Source organism: Trachinotus anak, unplaced genomic scaffold (assembly GCF_046630095.1).
Source record: "Trachinotus anak isolate AG129_WGS33_773 ecotype Australia unplaced genomic scaffold, CSIRO_AGI_Tana_v1 ptg000004l, whole genome shotgun sequence".
NCBI lineage: Eukaryota > Metazoa > Chordata > Actinopteri > Carangiformes > Carangidae > Trachinotus > Trachinotus anak.
This window is the reverse complement of record NW_027273855.1, coordinates 7,058,904-7,085,568: the sequence shown is the minus strand read 5'-3', so window position 1 is coordinate 7,085,568 and position 26,665 is coordinate 7,058,904. Positions and strand designations below refer to the sequence as shown.

At 38.3% G+C, this 26,665-nt stretch overlaps 1 protein-coding gene across 2 annotated transcripts in view; it reads left to right on the top strand.

Moving 5' to 3' along the window:
* The window catches only part of LOC139620209 (copine-9-like), a 105,328-nt gene that overhangs the window by 70,348 nt on the left and 8,315 nt on the right, over positions 1 to 26,665 (top strand). For both annotated transcript variants that reach the window (XM_071475525.1, XM_071475526.1), the window contains 13 exons: positions 1,950 to 2,013; positions 3,349 to 3,452; positions 5,269 to 5,373; positions 7,557 to 7,598; positions 7,887 to 7,962; positions 10,942 to 10,995; positions 11,227 to 11,288; positions 11,754 to 11,800; positions 14,686 to 14,867; positions 16,093 to 16,220; positions 21,333 to 21,435; positions 22,607 to 22,664; positions 24,505 to 24,578. In XM_071475525.1, the coding sequence (XP_071331626.1) occupies positions 1,950 to 2,013; positions 3,349 to 3,452; positions 5,269 to 5,373; positions 7,557 to 7,598; positions 7,887 to 7,962; positions 10,942 to 10,995; positions 11,227 to 11,288; positions 11,754 to 11,800; positions 14,686 to 14,867; positions 16,093 to 16,220; positions 21,333 to 21,435; positions 22,607 to 22,664; positions 24,505 to 24,578 (1,099 nt within the window). The remainder of the gene's footprint in view (positions 1 to 1,949; positions 2,014 to 3,348; positions 3,453 to 5,268; positions 5,374 to 7,556; positions 7,599 to 7,886; positions 7,963 to 10,941; positions 10,996 to 11,226; positions 11,289 to 11,753; positions 11,801 to 14,685; positions 14,868 to 16,092; positions 16,221 to 21,332; positions 21,436 to 22,606; positions 22,665 to 24,504; positions 24,579 to 26,665) is intronic.

Here is a 26,665-nt window from a genome sequence, read left to right as displayed (position 1 = left end):
TGCTTTTGTCTGTGAGTATATTTTACTCAATAAAGCCACTTGTTATTGATTAAACAAGCCTTTTCGTTAAATCTACAACAGAAATAAAACTAGTGCACCCCTCTAGTAACACTGTGGAGGTTGTATGAGCTGGTCCCATTTTGTTTGTATCTCGTGCATGAGAGCGCACAAAGACACACAAGAGCCTGCAGCCAACACAAACACAATCCTGCTGAAGGTTTAATACAATAGTTCTTCTGTCATAGCAGCAAGAGTCCCAGTCAGCCATGACAGTGTGACAGTACGTGCATTTAAATCCACCCATTTTTATGCGCATTTTCAATTTGCACATAAAATAAATCAATGTATATTCTGGAAATTTACAAGTCCACACTAGGCTAAGATGGAAAGTTCTTCCTGTAGTAATGACTGTAGAATTGGTGCCACGAGCTGTTTACCTCAATGTGCCAACTTCCTAATATCCTCATACCATTAGTGAATGGAAACCTTATTAATTCATACTCTGTTTTGTCAATTTCCTGAAAATGTATGTATCTATTATTACGTTTTTCCTCTGTGACATGTCAAAATGTCTGATGTCAAAAAAGCGTATTCCACAGATTAACAGTAGGTGACTGTAATGAGCCAAGAAATGCAAGACCTCCAGTTAGCAGTTAGCAAATATGGATGCAAACAATGCTAATTTAAAAAAGTAAAAATGGCTTTTGTAAAAGTTTTTATTTATTTTAGTTTTTTATTATGTCAAAGACAATGCATATTTGACTTGATGGACCCAAAACAGTTGCGAACATTAAGGGAGCTATTTGTAAGTTTTGCTATTGCTACATAACAAACGTTAGCATTAACAGCTGTTTACTGACCAGTCCTGAAGAAATGTTGCGACTTCAGTATCTTAACTTAATTCCGTAACTCACCAGAGCTGCCTCAAGTGTTAACTCTTAATTGTCTCAATATCGTTTTTTCTTCTGCTGAAGTTAGCACGCTAACCAAACTAGCCCTGGCCCGTCTCGTCACTTTCTGATAGCAACTGACTGTAGCCTCCAATCAGAGGGCATTTTATAGCATCTTTTTTGTAAAGGCAATGACTGGCTGAATCTCAAGAAGCAATCACCACCACCCGCTCCAAGCAAGAAACTTCAACTGCAGAGAAAACTAACAAGTTCTCCTTTGACACTCAGAAATTTTAAAGCTACAGTCTCACATGGTCTGCTGTCAGCAATAATTCAGCATGGCAAACATTAGCTAATGTTAGTAAATCTTAGACAGAAACTGCTGTGTAACTGACATCACTGAATCGGTGTACATTTCCATCTCAGCCTTTGGTTTGATATCCTAGAGTAGTAGGCCACATCTGGACGGGCAGGTGAATTGTTTCCAGTACTGAGGTGGCCTTGAGTAAGTCACTTAACCTCCAATTGCTCCAGTGAAGCTCTTCGTTGTTGTAATAGGTAGCTGCCAGCATTTATACGGTGGTAAAAATCCAGTCTGTCAAATCACTTGTTTTACAGGCTGTTATTGTAGAAAAGGAGATGTTTAATGGTTATTAAAATTGTAGCAGTTTAAACCACATGCATTGAAACAATTTTAAAACACTTCACAAGCCATAGTGTGTTTTAAAGGGGCTTAAAGGCCTCGGATTTAGGTGCCTGATTCAGACAGAGGATTTACTTTTTGATGGCATCCATTTTCTATCATTTTAAATATTCTAACAGCAATAAGCTCCCATTGTCACTAAATGACGTGCATACTAAAAAATGAGTGCAGGCTTTCTGTCTTTTACTGTTTGTCTTTTAAATATGACTGTCGCTGTGCTGTGCTGTCACCTATCACAATAACAGCTCACAGCTATGAATGACATCTGCTTGGCAATTGTATAATTCATGTCAAGCTACAATTACCCTCTGTCTCAGTTTTTCTCTTTGTCTCACTCTCTTCTCTCACGCTCTCAGTGGGATACCAGGGAAGAAGTGTGGAGTCATTATCTTAACTGCAGAGGAGCTCAGTAACTGCAGGGTCAGTACACACACACACACACACACACACACACACACATACAGACAAAAAAACAAACATGCACACAAAGTGTTGTTGGAATATTATCATATTGTCTGCATTTTTTATTTTCTCAGATTCTGTTGTTGTAACACCTTGCAATCCTCTCCTCCACACACAAACACACCTACACACGAGCATGTACATACACAGATACACAGAAAACATTTAGTGATGAGCCAATCTGTCAAAAGTAGATCATAAAATGTAACAGACACGCAAGAGTAAATCACTTCATCTGGACCCCAATGCCCCACTCCAACTTTTATTTTTTCAGCACTGATAAACACTGATGCTGTGTTATCCAGGCCTCTCCACAGTTGTCTAAATGTGTTTAAAATGAACTGTCAAGATGGTTTCCTGCTATGAGGTGAATGATTTTTCTCTTCCAATTTTCCATTCCCCTGACATAATGATATATTAATACTAACTAGGCAGCCAGATACTAACAGAATTTCGTCAGTGTGTGTGTGTGTGTGTGTGTGTAAGGCTGCTCCAGAGACCATTATGTTAACAGGCTTATCTTGGTTGTGTTTACCATCGTTACTGTGGGAGGTTTTGCTCCTGACAAGATCCAAATGTTCTTCCGAAATTTTGATAAGTATGTGTGTGTGTATGTGTGTGTGTGTGTGTGTATGCAGGCTGACAACCCCTATCTGTCAATGACAAGCTTAGCTTCCCATGATGCCCTACCACTTGAAGCAATAACCGAAAGGCCTTATTATCTATCTATCTATCTATCTATCTATCTATCTATCTATCTATCTATCTATCTATCTATCTATCTATCTATCTATCTATCTATCTATCCACTCTTGTCCTAAGCATCTCAACACAGAAGTGGGAATAACTCAACTCCTCATTAACTGCTGTAACCATACATACATATGTATGAAGCCCTTCCCTCTGCCTCTCTGACTACATTACAGACATGCCATAATAAAATCAGTTTCTCCCACTAATAAAGTGTGTAATTTAAATGAAACACAGGATTGCAATCACTGTAATCTGTGTGTGCATTTGTCATTGAGTCGCTTTGACTGCTGCTGCTTAGGATCCGTATCCACATTTACATCACTAATATTCATGAGTTTTTACACAGCCAATTACTTTGTATTCACAGGGAGTCTTGTGTTGGAATTCTTGCACTGAAATCCCCCCTAAAACCATACACTTTTGTCGCCAAGAAATTAGTTCCTGAAAGAAAAAAAGAAAAACAAGTTGCTGACTTAGAATTGAAATTGCATCAAAATAATTACATTGATGTTCACCTAAAACTGTTTGTCTTTCTCTCAGGATATTGCTACTATGCAGTTGTGTGCCAACAAGTTGGATAAGAAAGACTTTTTTGGCAAGTCTGACCCCTTCCTGGTTTTCTACCGCAGTAACGAGGATGGAACGTGAGTTTGGTTATTTGTTATTTGGTTATATCTCAAATATTCAACTGTGTCTAGAACATGAACAGATTATGTGCTTTGAACAGATACAAACATCCCCCATTATCTGATATTGAAGCCTGATGCAAGGGATCATCTTTAAAGTGCAAAATGGCCAAAAGAGCTCTTTATATTTTTGACAAGTTTTCTCTTCTTTCACAGACACTTGAAACCAACATTATTATCATATTGATCTCCTCCATTGTATACATAACTTCCAGTTTAAAGGTTCTGTAAACAAGATTTGAATTAATAATATAGCAGCAAACAACTGCTATTTATCTTTTCTAAAGTGGAGTGATGGCATCTTGTACGTTGTGATCTGAGTTTCTTTTGGTACCTTTTGGTATCGTATGTTAGTGCATGTGAGTCCCTCTCGTTAAACTGTTGGTCCTCCCCACATTTATACACCCGCAGGGACCGCGAGATGGCACAGTGCAGTACACAGCGTTTAGGTAAAAGTGACCTTCCAGAATTTCCTTCACAGTAGAAACCACTTTTTCAACAAAAAAGACCTCCAACAAAGCAAGAGATAAGACCAGAGCACAGTTTTTACCGACTCCGTCAGGAGTCATTTGTAGCACTGCAGTCCCAGCGGACAAGTCCATGGCTAAATTTCTTTCCCAGTCTGACTGTGGAGCCAATACTAGTCTCTCTTTACTGAGAGGAGAACCCTACGTGCTGCTAAAGGGCTCCAGCTTGACTGGACTGGCTCAGAAATGGTGACATAAAGTTACATGTCTGTTTTCATAAGTGACCAGCTGCAGTAGGCCTGTTAACAGTAGCTGACTTGCTGTTAACTATCTTCAAGTTGTTCACCAAATGTTGCTATCACGAGCTGGCTAAATGTCAGTATTGCTGCATATCATGTCAATGCAAGCACAGGCTAATGGTTGTGGTTAGATAGTTTTTCTGCTGGTGCTCATGTACACGTGGTAACTTTAATCAGCTGAGCTTCTTGTCACGTGTTTAATGGCTGCTTTCACTGGGCTTCGTGACACCTTGCTGACTGCGAATGTGAAGGGAGGGGAGAGGGGGTTGTTGCTGAATGGAGGCCAAAGGTGTGCCTGACGAAGCATTTGTTTTGGTCTGAGATGCTGGTGGTGTAGTGGCAGTGGTGATGGTTTACAGAACCTTTAAAAGAAATCATACAATATGGTCAAATGCAATTTCTTGCTGTTAAAACAACCTGTTCTGTTTGTGTATTCATCGACAGTTACACAGCGTAATAATCAGGCTCCAGATAACCAGATAGAGTATTTTACATGCTGGTGTATGGTGGCATCACTGTACAGTAATGTTGATCAAGGCACTGAACCCACATCCACTAATGTTGCACAGGAGAAAGCATCTGCAGCAGATGTGGTCTCACTTGGCTGTTCCTATGAAAAGAAAGATTCAGAAAAGTGTGTAATGATCACTTTGAAGATCAAAACTACATATATCCACTTAAGTAATATAAGCTGTCACATCTGGTTCTCCCTTTTTTCTATCGACATTTTATTTGAATCAAGCAACATTTGAGGCTCACTTCAATCTTTTGAGATTATCACATTCTTCCATTGCTCTACCTTGGGGAGATGTTTGTTACAATAAAACTCCATCTGCAATTCTGTCATGTCCCCCAGATATACTTAAACACATATAAAAACACAGCATTTTGTAGCATTGCAGAGGAAACTGGATATAGAGGGTGAGGGATTATCTTCATAGGTGCAATCTGAGCATATGAGTGTGCTCTCTCTCATTTGCTGCCTTAAAACTGTTATTTTGCCGGCAGGTTCACCATCTGCCATAAGACAGAGGTGATCAAGAACACACTGAACCCGGTGTGGCAGCCCTTCACCATCCCTGTTAGAGCTCTCTGCAATGGAGACTATGACAGGTCAGAAAACATTTGCACAACTCTATTATGCATTCAAATGGAGAGTGAATGAAATGTCATCCTGAGGGATCTAATTTCTTTCTCGACACTGAAGAAATCTGTGAAATGTCATGGTACAAACAGCGTGGATGTTGATAGACCACCTGATTTTCATCACTGTTTACATAAGCAGCATAAACTCCTCTGCCCTGGAAAAGCTTCTCTCTGATTAGATGAAGTAGGGGAACACTTAAGAACCAATAAGGCACCGGGAGACTCTATCTGAATGACATCACCTGTTGCTGAGGCGGTCAGAATAATGCCAGCAGTCGGTCATGATGTCCCAGGGACCAGCACTGGTGTTATTGAGACTGACTCAGTTCTCAGTCAGCACTGTGTTAAACATTCACTGTCAGGCTGGACTGTGCTGAGTGGCTGTGATAGCCACTTGCTGCTCAGGTACACACTGCATACAGACGTGCATACATTACCATTCATGCAGTAAAGCAACTATTACCCTCTACTTATCCACTTTAGCAGGTTTTTGTGAATTATCATCCCTTTGGACTGAACCTTTAGAAAAAACTAATCTTTTTTGCATATCTTTAAGGAATAGTTTTTAATTTACACATTAGTTCGTAATAACAAACAGTAACAACATCTCAGCAGTGTAATATTAACTAATGTTACTTAAACAGGTGTAAATGGTGCTTTCGTTGGGGACCAATTTCTAACTACAGTTGCTCATTTGGTGCACTTGTGAATACTGGATATTTGTACAACAGCTTTTAGAGAACAATGGAAATCTATGGCACAGAGGAATAAGCAACTGCATATCAGGCTTTGAATGTTAGTATTCATCCATTGTTACTTTTAGCTTGTCATGGAATTTGTCAACAAGAACAATGCTGAATATTGTCAGCAGTTCTTTAAGATAGTAGCACTTTAACTTACTGTTGAGAGAAAACATTTTCAAAGGAAGCAACAAGGAAAGAAATAATGGTTTATTATCAGTAGTATTATTAGAGCTTTATTATCATTACTATTAGTAGAAGTCCAGGTAGTAGCATGAGTAGAAGTATTATTATTGAGATGTGTTCAGACAAAAAACAGATAAACTTGAGAGTCAGTGGAAAGAGTTGTAGGCGAAGAGAAATGCAAATGTTTTATGAAGAGCTTACATCTAATGTGTCAGCATTCAGTACATTGACTGATGGTGGCAAATAAACACAGAATGTACAAACTGCCTATCTGTCCAATTCATGTAAATAACAAAAGGCCAAAATCTGCTTCACTTTCTGTCTGAGCACCTTGACCGTAAAGACCCACTGGGAGCGAAATCATACAACATTACCTCTGCCACTTCTCACTGGTTGTTTGCAGACTAGTGCGTAGGTTTCTCATTAGGAAACATTGTCCAAATTAGTGTATGACTTTCTCCATCAATTTACGTGACTTTGTGTCAGGCGCTTCCTTTTTGTTTGTATCTGTAATATTGGAGGTAAGGGACATACTAAGAAGGAAACAAAGAAACTCCAGTGATGATCTTCTTCTTCACACGCATGTATCCACAGCAGGTAAAGATTAAACTTTCAGGGTTTTTTGGCAAATCACTGTAGAGCCTTTTAGGCTAATTTCCCCTCATTTGCATTAAGTATTCTTTTTCTTTTTTCAATTACAAAGCAATTCACTTGTGGCTCACAGAAATTAAACAACGGCAAACTTTGTGGGTCTTTACAGATAAGAATTTTGTGGAAAGGCATAGCTGCAACTCCCCAGCTATATGCTAATGACTTTCAATGACCTGTGACATTTTAACCAAATAAAGTTTAATGAATATAACACAGCCCAACATGCAATGTGCCTGGTGTAATACATGCATAGCACTGCATGGAAACTTGAAAGCTTTTATTCACTTTTCTCTGTAGATCTGTAATTGACGTTTTCTGGCTGGAAACTAGTCAGAGTGTAAATAGGCCCTGTAATTCACAGTTCACATAACAGCTTGTACCTACTGCACCAATAATCTTCCTCAGCATGACACTATTGAATCAGTAAATGCGTAATTGCTCTGTTCCCAATGTGATGGTGAGAAAAGAGTTTTTTTTCTGATTGAACTGAACTTCAAGCTCTCATTTTATTGACAGCAGATGATCTGGTGAAGAGCAGATGTTGAGAAATAAGATGTTCTCTATCTATTTCAGGACTGTGAAGGTAGACGTCTATGATTGGGATCGAGATGGAAGGTAAAAGCATCTGTGGATAACCACTCACTCTAACCTCATGATTCACAAAGATGTTTCCCCAGTGGCAGAATGAAATTAAATGGCTTGTGCACATTATGTGGGTGAAAATTTGAGGAGGTTAGACAAAGTATGCTTCAAAGAGACAGTGATCAGGCAGATTGACTGGGAGATTGACAGGAACAAAGAGGGAGAAAGAGATGGATAGGAACAAAGATATGACAATTTATCTCAGATTGAAAAAATCTGTTTTCATGCTCCTCTTTCTGTGTGGGTGTTGTTTGTCTGCAGTCATGACTTCATTGGCGAGTTCACCACCAGCTACAGAGAGCTGTCTCGAGGGCAGAACCAGTTCAATGTGTACGAGGTGAGACATGGCATGTGGTGGTTTGTTGTGTCTTAACGCTTTCATCATATGAAGACCTTGCAACTCCAATTTAGGTGATTTTGACTTCTGCTGGCTGACTCTCTGAGGGCTGGGGAAGCTTGTAAAAGCTTATACACCCATTTCTAAACAGAAGGATCGAAATAGATATAATAGCTGATAAACATATGTTGCTCTCAAAGTAAAATAAAGCAAGTAGTTCTTTCCCCTGATTATGCAACCGTGAACCTGAATGATTGGTTTCACTAACAGCTAAAACAGAGGACATGTTCTTGAGGCTATGCATAGCATGAGTCATCAACAGTTATTAACCACTTAAGATTTTAACATTTGGAAGATGCATTGTGCTGTTAAGTCTATTCCACACTGAAGAAGAAAGCTAGGTATTTTGCACGTTAACTAACTTGGTAGTTTGGTAGCTAACCTACCTGGTCAATGTAAACACTAATTCCAGCAATATGTTACTTTCTCTTCAGCATTTCCCACACTGTGTTCATGCTGCATCACAGAGAGGACGGGGGTCAAACTAGTGTTAGCTGTGTGACTTTTATGGGTCCAGACATGGTGATGGAAAAAACAGACTGTCAAAACTCACAACTATAGCTACAGGTGGTCCTGTAGTCTCAGCGCCCCGTATATTAACCCATCATTTGAATCACATCACATAATGTATGTGTGCTATAGTCACATATGGGGCAAAGCAATGGCTAACAACATTGGCTCCCCAGGTAGTTAACTGCCTGTGTGGCCTTTGGACCAGAGTTGTGAAGTGGGAAAGACTGCTGGTCCTAGAAATGTTCCTACCCATTCTGTGTTTGTCTAAAAACACTGTTCCAATAGGTTTATGATGTGGACAACAGTTTACATTATTTCAACTTTAACCATAAGCCTCAGCTGCTGTTGCCATGGGCAAGAGTTCAGTCAAAGGTATGAACCAGAGCGGTTTGTTGTTACAGCCCGAGAATACAACATGGCACTGTATTTACTGTATTCACCCACAACTGACCCAGAATTGAAAAATGAATTGATTTAAGCCGCAGGTTAGGTTTGTCTCAACATGGTTAACTTCCACCTGCCTTGAGTGGTGCTTGTCACAAAATTTTAGGCTCTGCGATTTGATGTGTCTCAGCAAAATGCACCTTGGAAGTTGCAGTTAACATCTACCTCTAATTTGTTATGTACACAAGTATCTTTGACAAAGAACCAGATATTTAATATTATTATATATTAATCTTTGTTCTGATGACTTAACCAGAAGTGTTTCATGCCCATCCAAGCTGGAGAAGTGATCCAAATGTGAGCCCTGTAACTTTGTCTATTTGAAAAAATCAGTGTGACTTTTATTTCCAGAACCAGGGGTGCCCAAACTAGCTCCTCCCACTTTGCAACTCAATTGAAGTATGTACTGTTTTTATTGCCAGCCCACATGGATATTGCACTCATCAAATCACAGTAATTTGTGATTCAGATTATGATGCATCCTTGAGACCAATAATGTATATGATGCATTATAAATTCATAGGAGTCAATAAGAACTAGGAAAGTTGTGATGTTTTGGGTAGAGTTTGTCTTTGAAAAGGGTCTTGAAGCTGCAGCAAACTCAGACAAAATTATTCTATAACCAGAGCTTAATTGTTACCTCGAAAAAAAACATCTTACACTTTGATTACACATAATAATAATGTTACAGCAGAAATATTATCATAACAGCAGAAAAAGTCCCAATGCTTTTGAACATCCACTCTACAGAAAATACTTTTGCTTGCTCATGTGTGTACGATATGGAAAAAACATAAAAAGTAAAATAATAGTTTATCAGCAAGAACTTATTTGTTGTGTTGCACATACACCGATCAGCCATAACATTATGACCACTGACGGGTGAAGTGAATTACATTTATCTTGTTACAATGGCGCCTGGCAGTGTGTGGAATATATAAGGCAGCAAGTGAACATTTTATCCTTGAAGTTGATGTGTTGGAAGCAGAAAAAACGGGCAAACATGAGGATTTGAGCGACTTTGACAAGGGCCAAATTGTGATGGCTAGATGACTGGGTCAGTGCATCTCCAAAACTGCAGCTCTTGTGGGATGTTCCTGGTCTGCAGTGGTCAGGACCTACAAAAAATGGTCCAAGGAAAGAAAACCAGTGAACTGGCAACAGGGTCATGGGCAGCCAAAGCTCACTGATGCATGTGGGGTCCGAAGGCTGGCCTGTGTTGTCAGATCCAATAGAAGAGCTACTGTAGCTCAAATTGCTGGAAAAGTTCATGCTGGTTTTGACAGAAAGGTGTCAGAACACACAGTGCATCGCAGTTTGTTGTGTATGGGGCTGTGTAGCTGCAGACCAGTAAGGGTGCCCATGCCCACTGGACCATGGAGCAATGGAAGAAGGCGGCCTGGTCTGATGAATCACAGTCCATGCCTCGACGAGTCTGGGCTGTTTTGGTGGCAAAAGGGGGACCTACTGAATATTAAGCAGATGGTCATAATGTTATGGCTGATCGGTGTATAATTAAACATATTAGCCATTTGCTCTTTTACTCTTTAACTATTAACTCCATGAACTTATACCTTTGCTCCAAGTAAACTGATTGATGATACTATTGCTGCATAATGAATAAATACTGTAAATCTTAAAAATCCCGAATAAACATCTGTTATAAAAGAGAAGAGAAAGTTTACTTATCAGATTTGTAGTAGCGGATGGATGGATGGATGGATGGATGGATGGATGAGTGATGGATGGCTTAATCTCTTCTCCTCCAAAAAGTCAATTTGTATCTTCTCCACTCTCTATACACACACAGTTAAGCATAATATCAGTTTCAATTCATGGGCTGTCACTATTATCAGGAATCTGCTGAATTATTCATGTTCATTATTAACCATCATTCCAGGCTTGTGAAGTGGTTTTACAAGTGCCCTCTCCATCATTAACTTACTTTTTCGTCACTTGCAGGTTTTAAATCCCAAGAAGAAAGGCAAAAAGAAGAAATACATCAATTCTGGAACCGTGAGTACACCCACCTCTCCAATATCTGCCTGTCATTTCCTCAGTTTGGCATATATATATATATATACATATATATATATATATATACACACACACACACACAGGTATCATCACCTCTTACATCTGCCTCTCTCTAACTAAATCTTGTACTGCCTGGCCACCTGTTTGTCATTTGCCCTGGTCCCTCTTCCTCCCTCCCTCTTTCTGTGCGTGTGTGTGTGTGTTCGTCAGGTAACTCTGCTGTCCTTCAAAGTGGAGTCTGAGTATACCTTTGTGGATTTCATCCGAGGAGGGTGAGTGGAATAATAATTAGCCTCCTCTCACAGTGAGTGTCAATGGCAACCATTTTGGTTGTTTGTGTCTTTGTGAGTGAATTTGATTATGTGTTTGTGTGTGTTGTTTGTGTGTGTGTGAAGTTTAAGATACTAGATTGAATTTCCCAAGACCTCCTTTATAAGCATTACACCAAATTCATATTGGCGCAGAAAGATCCAAGTTACCGGGGAGCTTGGTAAACCACAGATGTAAATTTTCCGAATTTATTCAGTTCACTTTTAATTAGTGCTTCCATTTGTTTTACCTAATTAGACGTTCAAGATGGTGAAGGGATTATTGTCCCAGCATATTAATTAGCCAGTGAACCAGGAAACCGATTGTATTGCAGTTCATTGTGCTGGAGACACAGTGGGTATAGCGTATACTGAAGTGCATGATGCTCTTTGTTGTTTTCCTCTTTGATTCCCACTTTCTTGCAATAGAACCCAGCTGAACTTCACAGTGGCTATAGACTTTACAGCATCCAATGGTAAGTCACTGACTGGTGCATTTTTGAATACATGATATTCACTCGCAAGTATTTTTGTTTATTGTGGTGTGCATGTGTGTATTAGGCTGTAACTCTTCACTGCCCTCCCGCTATTGCATCAAAACACCTATAGATCAGATGTGATCCCCCAACCCTTTCAAACCAACATCAAACATGACACATGGACCTTGCAGCTTGCAAAACACTGAAATGAAGTGATGGCGATGAATCAGTTTTCTTACATAACCGTAACAGTAAAGGAATAGTTTGACAGTTATCTGACAGCAAGAAGTATGCTTATTCATAGGTGTGCCTGTATGTCATTGAGTGGATAACCCCCCATTAGACCACTAATTATCATTAATAGCCACTTTCATTGAGACTGAAATGTCTTAACAACTACTTGATGGATTGCCATGAAATTTTGTACAGCCATTCAGGATCCCTAGAAGATGAATCCTACTGACTGGTGATCTCCTGACTTTTCTGCAATCACCATCAAAGGTGTTCACTTGTTTGATGAAATATCTTGCTACTGGACAGATTGTTACAAATATTGATGTAGACATTAATGGTTCCTGGAGGATAAATCTGAATGACTCTCATGTTCAGCATGAGATTGACATGTGTGGTTCTGGGTGATAAATCTCAAAAACTGTTGGATTGCTATAAAATCTGCAACACACATTCAGGATGATCCTTTTTTATCTAGTGCCATTATTCAGTCACAATTCCAGTTTTTCCAATACTTTAGTTTGTGACCAAATATAAAACTGATGATATTCCTATCTGCCTCAGCTGTACTTTGTGTTAAGTGCTAATTAGCAAATGTTAGCAGGCTAAAATGCTAAACTCAGTTGGTGAATTTGGTATAAGCAATATATTTTATATTATATTTTTATACTATATATTGTTTTATCTGCCTAACATCAGCATTTTTTGTCATTGTGGGCAAGTTAGGATGCTGATGTTAGCCTTTAGCTCAAAGCCCCACCTGACAGTGCTGCAGTGCTGTAGACTCTTATATCATCTCTTAATAAGAAAGTAAAGTTTTTTTTTTCTTAAAATATTAAACCATTTATGTTTTTATCAATTAAATCACTTTGAAGTGTTTAGATTTACCTGCCAGGCACAAACAATACAAGGTAGCTCATAGCTATATCTGGGACTGATGTTTCTTTGTTTGTTTGTTTTCTTTTACATAATCACCAAATGTGATAAAATATTGGAATATTATAAATTATTATATAGTAATTTAATAATAACAAGCTTGCCTACATTAGAAAACATATGTGGTGACCTATATTAGGTGTTAGTTCATTTGTACCACCAAGCCTAGCGGATAAACTGTCCTAACATGGTTCAGTAGCTATCTGTTTAGCTACTGAACCTCTATTAAAAAGGTTTAATAGAAAACCTTTTTCACACTCTTAGTTTTTCCAGTGCAGTATAGCCACAGTGTGGGGTCCCATATGGTAACCAGTTGGGGTCACTCATGTTTTCAAATGACCTAAGAAGTAAAAGGTACCTGAGGCAATCTAATAGTTAAAGATAATAGTTATTTTGCTGAAGTGATGTGAATATGTTATGAAAATAAGTTCTAAAACTGATAAGTCTAATTACAAAACACTATGAGCTGAAAAGAGATATTTTAGTTGAAAACATATTTCTCTTGAGCAGTTGGTGAATGTGCAAATCAGTTGTATTTAACAACTTAAACTTTAAAAGTACTTGGCGGACCATGTAATACGGTTGGCTCTTGCAGGGGAAATGATTAGTTGCCAGTTCAATGCATTGGCTCAGAGATAAGCAATTCTACTTAATACTGTTTCTACTTAATACTGTGGGAGTCATACATTAAGAAACCCATCTGATTGTTGGTGCTTAAGACCTTCAGCGTGACTGCCACACAATGTGTAATGCACCTTTACTCCACTTTAGTTAGTGTCCCCTCCAAATGTATCAGTAACTGTATTTTTCCCTATGAAACCATTAAAATGAGACAACTTTAGTTTTGTGTTTTCAGTTAGTACACACAGGAGAGAGCATAACACTTCAGTGTGAAAGGCACTTGTCCCCTTTCCCCTCTGTAAAGTAACATGATATTTTTCATGGCAGGTACATTCACATGTGTGATGGCTGGGACGCTGCTGTCTTGAATAGATTACATTTAGGCTCTTATTTTCACATGGTGGAAAGTGCAGTCAGCCGTGCAAGGTGCACAGGGCGTGGTTAATGTGTTTGGTATTTTCGTGGCCAGAGGTGTGCGGTACACCTGTGGCGTGGGTGGAAGCTAGATGGGATTGAGGGAATACATTATCAGTAGGTGTGTTGGGAGCAGGCATCTATTGTGGCTAATCAAATCACCCCCGCCCCTCCCTTTCATCCCCTTTAAAAGAAGGACACTTGTTTCATAATGGAGGAGAGAGTCCAGAAGAGCTTGTGCCAAGGGGAGAGGACAGTAACACTCGGCTATGTTTTCATGTGTGCAGTGATTCTACCGCTGCCAATAACCAATTCAATCTAAGGCATTTACTTGATTGCATAAACTGATAACTCCCATAAATAATCCTGTTATAATCCTGTTTACACGATTCTTTGATTCTTTGATTCTTTGATTGATTAAGTATATTTTCTTTAATGTCAGATTTTACAGCTGTGATTTCTCATATAGTTTATCACATCCAGAGCCTGTCTCTACTGCAATTAAAATGTAAATGCTCAGGGAACAAAGTATACAGTATTTTCTTGGCATCAGTCATCTTGTATTTCCACTGGCGATATAGTGTTCCTTGTATTTCACAGGTGAAAACCACAGGCACAGAGAGAAGGAGGAAGACATATTATCATTCACTTTACCATATTATGTGTGTGTGTTTTCTAAGGTAACCCGTCCCAGCCCACCTCACTCCACTATATGAGCCCCTACCAGATGAATGCATATGCCATGGCCCTGAAAGCAGTGGGTGAGATTATCCAGGACTACGACAGCGACAAGCTCTTTCCTGCCTATGGCTTCGGAGCTAAGCTGCCCCCTGATGGCAAAATCTCCCATGCATTTCCACTGGTAAGGCACACCCACATACACACACATGAACACACACACAAACTATGAATTTACACATGCAAGACACACATGCACGGTTCAGTCATAGCAGGGTGTGGTTTGGACCAGGAGTTGTCGCTGCGACAACAGCTGGTCGCGCAAGTTGAGAAGTTGGCTCATCTGTCTGCCAGCAGGACTCCCCCAGCATCACGTCCCACATGTCCTCCTAGCATCTTCCTCAGGGAAGAGGGCAACCAGTCAGGAACCGCTGGATGCTAAACTGAAGTGAAGCCAAGCCTGTATTTATGTTATCAAAACCATGATTAATCTAGCATATGTGTTAAATGTAACCACCTTTTACAATGCTGCTAATTTTTATGTGAAACAAAGGTGGTGATAAAAAAAGTGGATAGTGATAATGTGACAAGCCAAAAATTAGGTTGTGGAGTTTCAATTCACTATTACTACCTATATCCTTAACAACAGCCAGTAGTAAAACTGTATTTTTTAGTGCTTTTGAAACCAGTTATGTATTTTCTTCTTCTTTTAACCCTGATGATGTCATCAAGGTAAAACACATAACTCGGCATTACAATGTAGGCATTCAGGCAGGGAAAATCTAATTAATGACACTATCAAGTTGCATTATGGGAACTGTAGGATCCAGTGTTTTTGGAGCCCGTCTCGTAATAAGGACTAAATGTCAGGATGTCTCTGCCTCTGTTTCCTTGATTTAGAAAATTTGTCCCCTAACTTCATGAAAGTGCAGCACTATATCAGTGGAGAATGTTATTCATTTATTGCACTCTGAAGACTTAATACACTCACACAAGTGAAGTTAAAATGCACCAAGAAAACTTCACATGATATTGAGGGACATTTATTTTGGAGTAAGGTCTTAAATTTCCTGAAGCTAGATCAAATTAAATCTTATCACAGCTAACAGCAATAGAAGACATGTTTAATTATTTTTTATGGGTCGATGTTGCTGGTCCAATCTTAAAGAAAAAAAAAGTTAAATACCAAAGTATTGTTTCCAATTTGTATTACTTTGGCTCGTGTAAGGACTTCTATCATGTAATATTAATTGTGAAAAAAATGTAATCCCTTAAAATGTCAAAAACAATGTCATTTCATATGCCAGTGACACGGGTCATAATGAACCTGTTTATTGTACTGTTTACGGACCAATTGTGTGAATGAACCCTGTGTATTTCATGAGTGTGCTGTATGCTGTCTGTTGCAGAGTGGTGACACTGAGAATCCAAACTGTGTAGGAATAGAGGGCGTTCTGGAGGCCTATTTCCAGAGCCTGAGGACGGTGCAGCTGTACGGACCCACCAACTTTGCACCTGTTATCAATAAAGTGGCAAAGTAAGTTTTAGACTTTATATAAGTTACTACTATACCTTTAAGGTTACCATTGGTAAAATTATACTATTTTGCTTTCTTTTATCCAAACTTAGGGGATTTATTTTATATATTTTTTGTATTTATAAGCCTTGATCAAAGCCTATAAGTAACATGACTCATGTGAAGCTTTTTCACCACTTAGATAATTTGTTTGGGGGCAAATCAGCATGTGCAGGATTAAGTATCCTGTCAGTTGAGAATCAGTTGCTTTCTGCCTCAGAGTTTGGCAGCAAGAAAATAACATTTTAGCAGGGACACAAGTTACTTCACAGAAAAGTGGGTGAGTTTGGATTTTAATTTATTTGTATATTTTATTTCAAACTAAGTATGTGTTGCAGAGGATGCAAACTGTCAGAATATATTTCCTGCTAACATTCCACTTCTGTGGTTTGTATATTCCCAAACTGCTGGGTTTTTAATTTTTAAGATGTACTTAACTTTATTGCATTTTTAATCTTTTTTAAAGAGACAAGACGAGAAAACCAGCTGAAAGTGCTGATTTGGGGCTTTCACACACTTTTTCACTTATGTCTGTGGACCATGAAAAATACTTTGAATTATGTATATTTAGAGTGATTTATAATGGCATACATTGACTCAAAAGGCACAAAAATAAGTTTGGATCCAATAACTTTACATGTATATAGATTGCATTATGGATTTATGTCTTGTATTTTCCTGCTGTATTTGTGTGTATAAACAGTGAAACAATATTTTTGACAACCTCAAACTGTTCTATAACAGTATTTTGTGTGATTATCAGTAAAGATTATAGTTGAGTTATTATAGTTGAGTTGAAAAATACCACACATAATGTAGTTTAAAAAGTGCAGTGGGAAAAATTAATGCTTTGAATGTTGACCAAAAAATGACCAAAACCTGAACCCCAGATAATAATATACACTATCTCTTTACAAGAGAGACCTATTGTAAAATCTGTGGAAAATTGACAGATTATTTCACTCATCATATGTCTTGTATTATATAAAAAAACAAAATATGGAAGTTAACAAGGTTAAACACTTGATTTTTATCAGAGGAGGTCTACTAAAATGAACAATTTAAAAATAACATTTGTGACAATAAACATTTGACATTTGTGCTCCCATATTTTTTATTAGAAGTCTGGATGATTTTTTTTTTAACTGTATGAAATTCTTGTAGATGAGTTGCAAGATGATTTGCTGACTTGTTGAATGTAAGACAATACAAACATGTTAAATCAACATTTGTGGCCTCTTCTTGTATAATAATTATTACTTTTAATATTATGGGAAATTATACACAATAATAGCAATGATGATAATAATTTATTATGATATCTTTCATTATCTGGCTTGACTTAACCGAACATTGACAATTATAAGCAACATTGTCAGAACCATGAATAAAGTACTCTACATGATATGAGAAGAAAGTGTGATAACGGTAACATCCGATTGTGACATTGTTGTTAAAATCTGAACAATATGATCATATGACTAGAATAAAAAAGAACCACTAGAAATAATTTCCAATTGGTACAGTCAGACTAAGGATGAGTGCATGAATTATTATTAAGTTTCTTATTGACATAGTTCATGTGTGATGAGGTCTGACTGAAATATTCATTGATAATCATGAAAGATTGAACAGGGTGTTGGTCATTGTTCTAGTCAAAGACATCAGAGGCTTAGTTTTTATTTCCAGTTCTGGTCACAGAGTATCCTCGTGTTACTCTGAGCTGCAGTGATGAAGAAGAGAGTAAAAGCTTCATCACTATCGGGAATCCTGTCAGATTAAAGAATCTGTGTTCAATTCAAATGAAGCTATAAGTTATTATGTAGGCCAAATTATTTTGTGTGATTAACTCTCCTCTGTTTGTTAGAAGCTGGGTTTGGAAAGACATGGAAAGACCCAAAACACAAAACGATTCTACTGATTTATATAAGTGTCTGCTCGTTATTATTTATCACTTATCTGTGAACTCTTTTGTTCCCCTCAGGCTCCTGCAGGAATAATGATTCAGTTCTTCTCCAGGTATCTGACTGGTCAGCACTTGAGCTGTTGACAGGTTTTGATCTGACCTTCTGAAGTTAACCTGCCATGGAGCAGGTTAGGAGTTCAGCATAAGTTGCCATGGTGATTTACCTCAGAAACAAGTGAACCACTATGGCAGGACTGAAAACCCAGAGTCAAACCCTAAATTACCTCACTAACCTCAAATCCTGCTTTTTAGTACAGGCCTCTGGCCTGATAGTTGTATGAAAATGGAGAAAACATTTGACATACTGTTGACAGTGAGTTCAACAATAATTGTTTTATATAATCCAGATAACATGCATAAATCTTCCTCTGTATTTTCAGTGTGGTCCAGTGATTTAAACAGTAAATTCTTCTTCTTCTTCTTAAAGTTGAATTAAAAATCTCAGGGTGATTGAGTATAGAATAAGATATTTGTCTGAAAAAAAATGTTTTCTCATTTACTTTCAGCTATTTAAAGAGTAATGTCTTCTAACTTTTGTACAGAATTAATAATTATATATATTTTATTTAATTAATTTAGTTAATTATGATTATTATTGTAAAATGATACCTTCAGTTTACTAGTGTATAGATAACTGTATCATCTGCATACAAATGAATCTTCCCTGATTGAACGTTTCTTATAATGTTAATAGTTTATAAAAAATATAATAAAGAGCCTTGTGGGAAAGCTTTTATGATCATTAGGACACCGGATTCACAGTTATAAACATGAATACTTCATGTTCTGTCTGCTTCTGTTATTGTATTGGGTCCGGACCTTAAACCAGATTTGCATCACTGAGAATATTTTTTTCTCTCAGAATTAAACAATTCAAATAGCTTTGCCAAAATTCATCATTTTGAAATAATGCATTAGTGATTGATTTTGAGGGTGACTGGCCTCCACAGATTTTGGCACTTTAAAGAAACCAGAATATTCCATTAGAGCTACTTCAGATTGTGACATCAGATTCGGTGGGGGGGCTGAATTCCGACCATTTCTGTAAATTCCCAAAACCAACAAGCCAACGTTCGCAACCATTTTATGTTGCCATTGCCCAAGTGAGGAAGCATGCTTCTCTCTCTTTAGCCCTCCAATGTGGTCGGACAACTCATCATATGATCCAGTTCTTCTCTGGTACCACCCAGCCCTAATTGTTTCTGCTTTTAAAAAAGAGATACTTGGTGGAAAGGAGACAATTACAAAAACATTTAGAACCATAACCAGCCGCTAGTGCTGCTCATCCTACTCTGTTATTCTATGGGCATTCAGCATTGGAGTCAATGGCCAGTTATATGAAAGATCTCATTGAGACCTAATCTGTATCTCATTGATAAAAGATACTGCTGGCACAGGTAATTCCATGTCTTTGTTGTGAGAAACATGAATTAACCTGGTTAACTTGTTTTTTTTTCCCCAAGTCTTTTAGCCTGCATGTCAGTGTACTGAATTATGGTTTATTTTTTATTTTTTTATCCCACCTTGTGTTTAACACCTTTGTGTCAAGCGGCAGGAGGTTTGGAGGTGGCATAGAAAATCCCATACACATACATACACACATACACATACAGACTCAACTCACAGATAAATGCTGCGTTCAGCCAGGTGGAACAGGTCAATCCCTTGCATTAGATTCTGTCGACTGGCAATAACAGCAGGTGAAAGACACACATACAGACACACATACACACGCAAACACCTACATGTTGAAACTCTTCCCAACTCATCTGGCATCTTATCAAGCTAGGACTGATATTTGAGGATGTGGATATATCCATTTGTTTTTCTCAGCAAACCCCATGGTGAAAAGGAAATGAAGAGCGGTGGAAAAACAGAAAACAGGGTCACATTATTTTTTCCACATGCAGTGTTGTTTGCTTCTTGTTATCTTTGAAGGGTCCCTCTGTTGCTCGAGTTTGTAGTTTTGGGTAGTAAACAACTCAAGTCTGGCATCCTAGAACAAAGGGGTTGCAATGGTGTGTGGAAGAGATTTTATGTAAAGCCCTCTAATGGGGTCGTATCTGAGCATAGGTACAAGGAGCTATACGGTCAGGACTTGTTTAACCTTATTTTCACAAGTAAGGATAAGCATTGAATGATGACATCTGTGTCCATTAAATAACATTATTAACATTTAAAGGTTTAGGATATCGAAGGGCATTTTGTGCATTACATGTAGTTTCAGTTAAACTCAAATGCTCTCATTTGAAAATGCATGTTTATAGTATATGTTAATGTGTTTGTTCTACAGTACATCCTTACATCCTGCCTAAAAAGGTCAAATCACAGGTGGTTTCACATTGTTTTTCACAGGATGAATTTTATCGTGACACCAACTTAAATTGTATATCAAGATAGTTTTTCACGTTTAGAACATTTATGTCAAATCAAACAGACAGCCAATGAAAATATCTTTTCCATATGGGAAGCCAGAAATTTCACATTTAAAAACCAACATGTGCAGTAGTCGCATGTGCACTGAAATCACATCGTTCACGTATTTTTATGCGAATTCTTGGGTACCCAGCTAAATCTAGTATTATGGGATAGCGGGCCAAATACTGTATGGAAAATAATGTATTATCGTAGAGTGATATAAGGAAATTGAAACTATCTCAGGTAACACTGTTTGGTTGTGGCTGCTCATCTTGAGCATCTTGCACAATGCTTCAGCATGTAGAGAAATCCCAAGCTTGACAGGCCTGCCTGAAAAGTAATGCTGTGATTGGACAGCTGCTGCTGCTAAGAGAAATTGCCAAGAAACACATTTACCTGGAAGCCACATCTAATATACAAATACTGTGTATGTATATATATTTATATTGAGGTTGAAATGATGGATGTTGTACTTTCAAAGCTTAAATTCAGCTTCATATCTTCAGTAAGTCCTGAGCCAGACAGGACAACACAATATTATTTGAGACCATCAGACTGCTGTGCTTTGTGTTTTCCTTAGTGGTCTGCTACTCAGGTGTACGGGCACAGCCCTAACCCAGGTATTAATGTGTGTGTGGTCATGTGTGTGTGTGTGTGTGTGTGGGTGTGTGTGTGTGCACGTTCCCCAGCTGTGCAGCAGAGATTACAGATGGCTCTCAGTACTTTGTGCTGTTGATGATCACAGATGGAGTGATTTCTGACATGGTCCAGACCAAAGAGGCTGTGGTCAATGTGAGTAAACACACACACACACACACACACACACACGCGCGCACACACACACACACACACACACACACACACACACACACACACACACACACACACACACACACACACTCACACACACGCACACACACACACACACTCTCCTATGTAAACAAATGCACACAGGGACTGATAGATAGCGGTGCTTTTCCAACAGTGACTGATTCGCATCTGAATATCCACTTTCCTCTTGTGTATTATGTTTCTCAAAAATAATGCTTTCTTTGATTTTTGAATAAACACAGCTTGGTTTGTCCCAGCAATCAGCATCCTGTGATCAATAATACCTCAGAAAAAAGTACAAATAACACAATGCAATCAAATTTTCTTTTCAGGATTCAAGTCAAGGGGAAGAAAAGACATCTTTGCTTTGACTGGGGTGATTTGATTTCAGAAAACTGTCAACTGAATGTTTGAGAAGTCTAATCCAATTAGACTGGTGCTTGCTCATGAAGTGCAGAAAATAGAAAATTAATTATTTATTTTCTCCTTACTCATAACATTACGTGTACAGTATAGAATGAACTCAGGTGCTTTGCTTTAAACCCTCCAAATAATACTAATCTTCTTTGTTTTGAGTTTTCTCCAGGTGAAAAACTTTTGCTTTTGTGTCAAGCAGGTTAAGGTTTAGAAAGTAAAGGTAATGATGATCAACCTTCAGCTGTAAGCATAGGCTCCTGGTTCAGGTTTATAGTCTCAATTGTCAGGTTTAAAATCTAACAAATAAACAATTAATTTATTTTTTACTTGACAATGCTCATTACGCCAAAATGATTTAATGTCTTAAAGTGATAGTTCGGGTTATCAGGTACTAATCTATAGACACGAGCAACCAACACAGAAGCTGAGTGATGTGCTGCTGTGGACGAGGTCAGCAGGAAAAACATGTTTTGGTCACTTTAAGAAAAATGCCTATGACAAAAGCCAATATCAGTTGAAGTGTACAGTTTATTTTGAATATTTTCACCACTTTATCTTGCAGTCAAACAGCCCTTTCCTTTCAATCTACTGCAGGTCATACACTGACTATTGATAAGCACCTCACACAACCCCATGTCATATAACCCGAACTATCACTTCAATGCATCCCAAAGATCTAATGAATTCATTGTCTCTCCTGTTGTCTCATGTACAGGCAGCATCACTCCCTATGTCCATAATCATCGTAGGTGTTGGACCAGCTGAGTTTGATGGTGAGTGTTCACATTGACAGAGGAGAGGAGGGTCATGCTCAGTGACAAGAAATCACTTTATTTACAGGTGGCAAAAGCTTTTCAGTGGTCCGGCCTTCATCACTATCCGGGTTTTATTGCAGTTTTGCGCAAAATAGAGGTGATTTCATCTGAAAGCAATAAAGCACAATTGTCTGTGTTTTTATGTAAATAAAGTTGTGTTTTCTCCTCTCTGGATATTATTACAATTGAACCTGATGACGGATTTCCAGCAGTCTGCCTCTCAATGCGTATTTCAATTTAGCAAAATATTGCTTTGTGCAATAGTCTGAAAATCCACATCATGTGAGCGACATTTGAGATGTTTTTCAAAATTCACGTGTTTCCATTACTAGTTTTAAGTTTGCAATTTCATATTGCCCATTAAGCAGGTTAATGGAAACGCACCTAGTACTACATTCATGTAGGGCCCTCTTAAATATCAAACACACAGGTGATACACTTACAAGATAATATGTATTCCACCTGGCGAGGCAATTTTTTACTTAACAATCAAGGAGCACCTCGCATTGGCCCAAAAAAGAAGGTGGAAACTTTCCATTTTTCCATTAGACTCACTAAAATATCTTCACATGTCAAATGTTACTTCTCATTCATATATGGAAAACTGTCTTTAATAAAAATAGCTGCAGAGAGAAAGAACGACACCAGTCCTCTTTAACCTTCATACTTGCCTTTCAGTAAGATATAACTGAGCAGAATGATTGCTGACAAGAAGTGCGCATTGAATAAATTTGAAATGTAAACCATTTTGATTAGATTCAATAACCTTGACATTGCAAAGACATAAATATGTGATGTTCTAGATGAAATGCATCATTTGACTCGGCCTTGGCTTGATGAGTGTCAGCAGCGGTGAGTGAGCAAACAGGAAACCACTGTAGCAGCTGTATTGTAATTGGTTCGTCATATACACCAGTCAGTTGTTTCCCTTCCTGGGAGAGGAAGGACAAAGTCAATGGGGTCAAGTGTGCAGGCATCTTAGAGCCCACAGATCAATGAAGGACTTTTCAGTTGGGACTGTTTGTGTGTTGGTGTGTGTGTGAGTATGTGTGCTCTGATGATGATGTAGGACCTCGTCATTATGTTTGATGGTCCGTCATTTTCTTCTTGTTTAAGCAACTGAATGGTGGGATTGGTAGTCAAGGCATTCAGGCATGTTGGGAGTTCACAAGGTCAAACTGGCTTAATAGCACCTGGCACCTGTGTGTGTGTGTGTGTGTCTGTGTGTGTCTACACTTTATTGTGAACATGTTTCTGAGCCACTTTCAGTATTATTCTGTCAGTCCTAGTGTTTGTCCTTATGTTTTATTTTTCTCTCTGAGTCCATTTGCTGCTTTGATCTCACGTTGTGCTCAGCCACCTTTCCATTGGCCGGGCCTCACATCCATGCTGTTCTGTGCAGATTGGCTGCAGATGCAGGATATACACTGTTGTGCAGGTTCTATTTTTGAAGACCTCTCAGAATAAGATTTCCATCAGAGTGCAATTTGGGAGCAAGCTCCTCCTCCTATATTTGGCCATAACTGACATGGCTGTCTAAAAGCTGCTCCTGTAGCTGCAAACAATGATTTTCATTTTCAGACCTCTAGTGTAATTGTGTATCATTTTTATCTGGGGAAGGACATTTTCTGGCGCACAAAGCCTTCTCCGCTGAATATCTGCTCTCACTCCCATGCTGTGCTCCACTTCAGCAATTACATTATGAAAATTCAAAAGAACATCCTGTACCTTCTTTATATTCTCCCTTGGTGGTTCAAGTATTGAGTCATACTCTCTCTGTCACTGTCTTTCCTTATAGCTATGGAGGAGCTGGATGGAGATGAGGTGAGGGTATCCTCCAGAGGACGTCTTGCTGAGAGAGACATTGTTCAGGTACTCATCATAATTCTTTTTAACTTCGCAGGTTAGACCTGAGCAGGTTTCTGTCAACAGCAGCTCCATGGGGGAGTTCTCCCTGGGGGAGGGTGGCTTACTTTCATAACACACACTTGCAACGCACACTGTGGAACTGACTCATACGATATACAGTAAAATATCCATCTATGGTGGGCCACTGATCCAGCAATGTCTTGTTCATGCATACAATACCATTCTGGGATTTTGGTTTTACTTGTCCACACAATACAAAATCATCCAGGTCAAAAGGTTCATTTTAACCTATTTAATCCCAAATTTCCATCAATCACCATTTAATAATAGTAAAGGAATTTATTTTATATGACACTAACAAGATGTAACAAGCCATACTTTGTATCAAATTAGATAAGGACTAGAAATAATATGCTCTTTATTAGACAGTAAACAAAACAGCCATACACTAATAAAGCACTATACACCAATTTATGGTGTAATCAGAAACGGCATATAATTCCATATTGGACCCAAATTAAACCATAGTCAGGCAGTATTGCACCAAATTACACTTGAATTAGAAACCAAATAGGAGATCCTAATACGCTGTTAGTCACCAATTTACAGGACCATAGTCTCATCAGAAATCAAATACAATGTCATATCAGATTCAAAATATGCTACAGTCAGATTATTATTACTGTGCTACTATTCTACAAATAGTTCTGTAATAAATACATTTATTACAACCAACATGCCTGTGATTCATTAGACAACACAAGCTGTAACGTAATGCCATATTATTACGGACATAGTCTTTATAATAGTGGCACAAAACACTGAGAGGTCAGAGGACAATATATTCATATGGACTTTAATATTGCTTTCACTTTCCCATCAGAAGAAAACTGTACAATACACTTAACTACATCAGTTCACATCTGGGCTGTCCCCCATCTATCCGGTGTAGCCTGGCTGTTGTCCAGAGTCCTGTGGAGGTTGTGGGTAGTGATACTTACCTGAGCTCTACTCCCATATGCCACAAACACTTGGCTGTGGAGGCTGCCAGAACATTGCACCTTTATTTCCCACTGTTAAACTCTATTTAGACTTTCTTAGAGAGTACTTTGAGACACATTAAAACAGGACTGTACTGTAAACTAAAGTGAAATCCATCAACATGTTTTGGTTGTTTTTACAGTTGTATAGCATTGGTCAGAAAAGTCTTACATCAAACGGAGTTGTTACTGAGTTTATATCACTCATTATATCAAAATAAATTCCTTACCAACAAATCAGACACAGCATGTTTTCAGAGGAGCATTTTAATCGTAATATTCAGGTATATTAATATTCATGTTATTTTCTGATGTAATTATGATGCTGATGACTTAAAATTGTGATATTAAACAGAATGACATTTTAACTTAAAGATGTAAACTCCAAAAATAATAAACACACCGGCCTTACACTGATATTTGTCACAATGAAACTTGACTGATTGAATAGCACATTTCTCCTAATAGGTTGTAATGTGTGTGCATGGATACAACTGTATACAGTCCTACACACCGGGGGAGATGGACAGAGAAAAGTCAAACTTCAGCAGAAAGGTCAAGCTCATTTCCTTTATCTTCTTTTCCTCACAGGAACCACAGGGGCAGCCAAAGTTTAGGCAAACAGGCTAATTGCCCATTAACTTCCATTATCACTTAAAATGAAGCACAAAAAGAAAGAATATCTGAAGCTCAGCGGAGACGAAGCTTCATCCAGCACAGCAACATATTGCAGGTTGCTTTGGTTTCAAAGCTGTTGAACAGATACAGATGACTGGTACTTAACTTTGTGATGCCTTATCAGAGACACAAGTCAGTTAGCGATAGCATGCTTGCTGTTACCTTGACAGCGACACCAGGTTGATCAAGTGATCAATGAATTTTAAGCAAAATGGACACATTGATGTTCCATTCTAGCCATCACAAAGGAAAAGATCAGATGAATTAGTTTTGTGTGACAATAATAAGCGTTTGCAAATTGACAGTGGACATGTCATAGTGGCTTGAAGTTTTGAGTGGCGTGTCAGCAGCACAACAAAAGGCCAACTGATC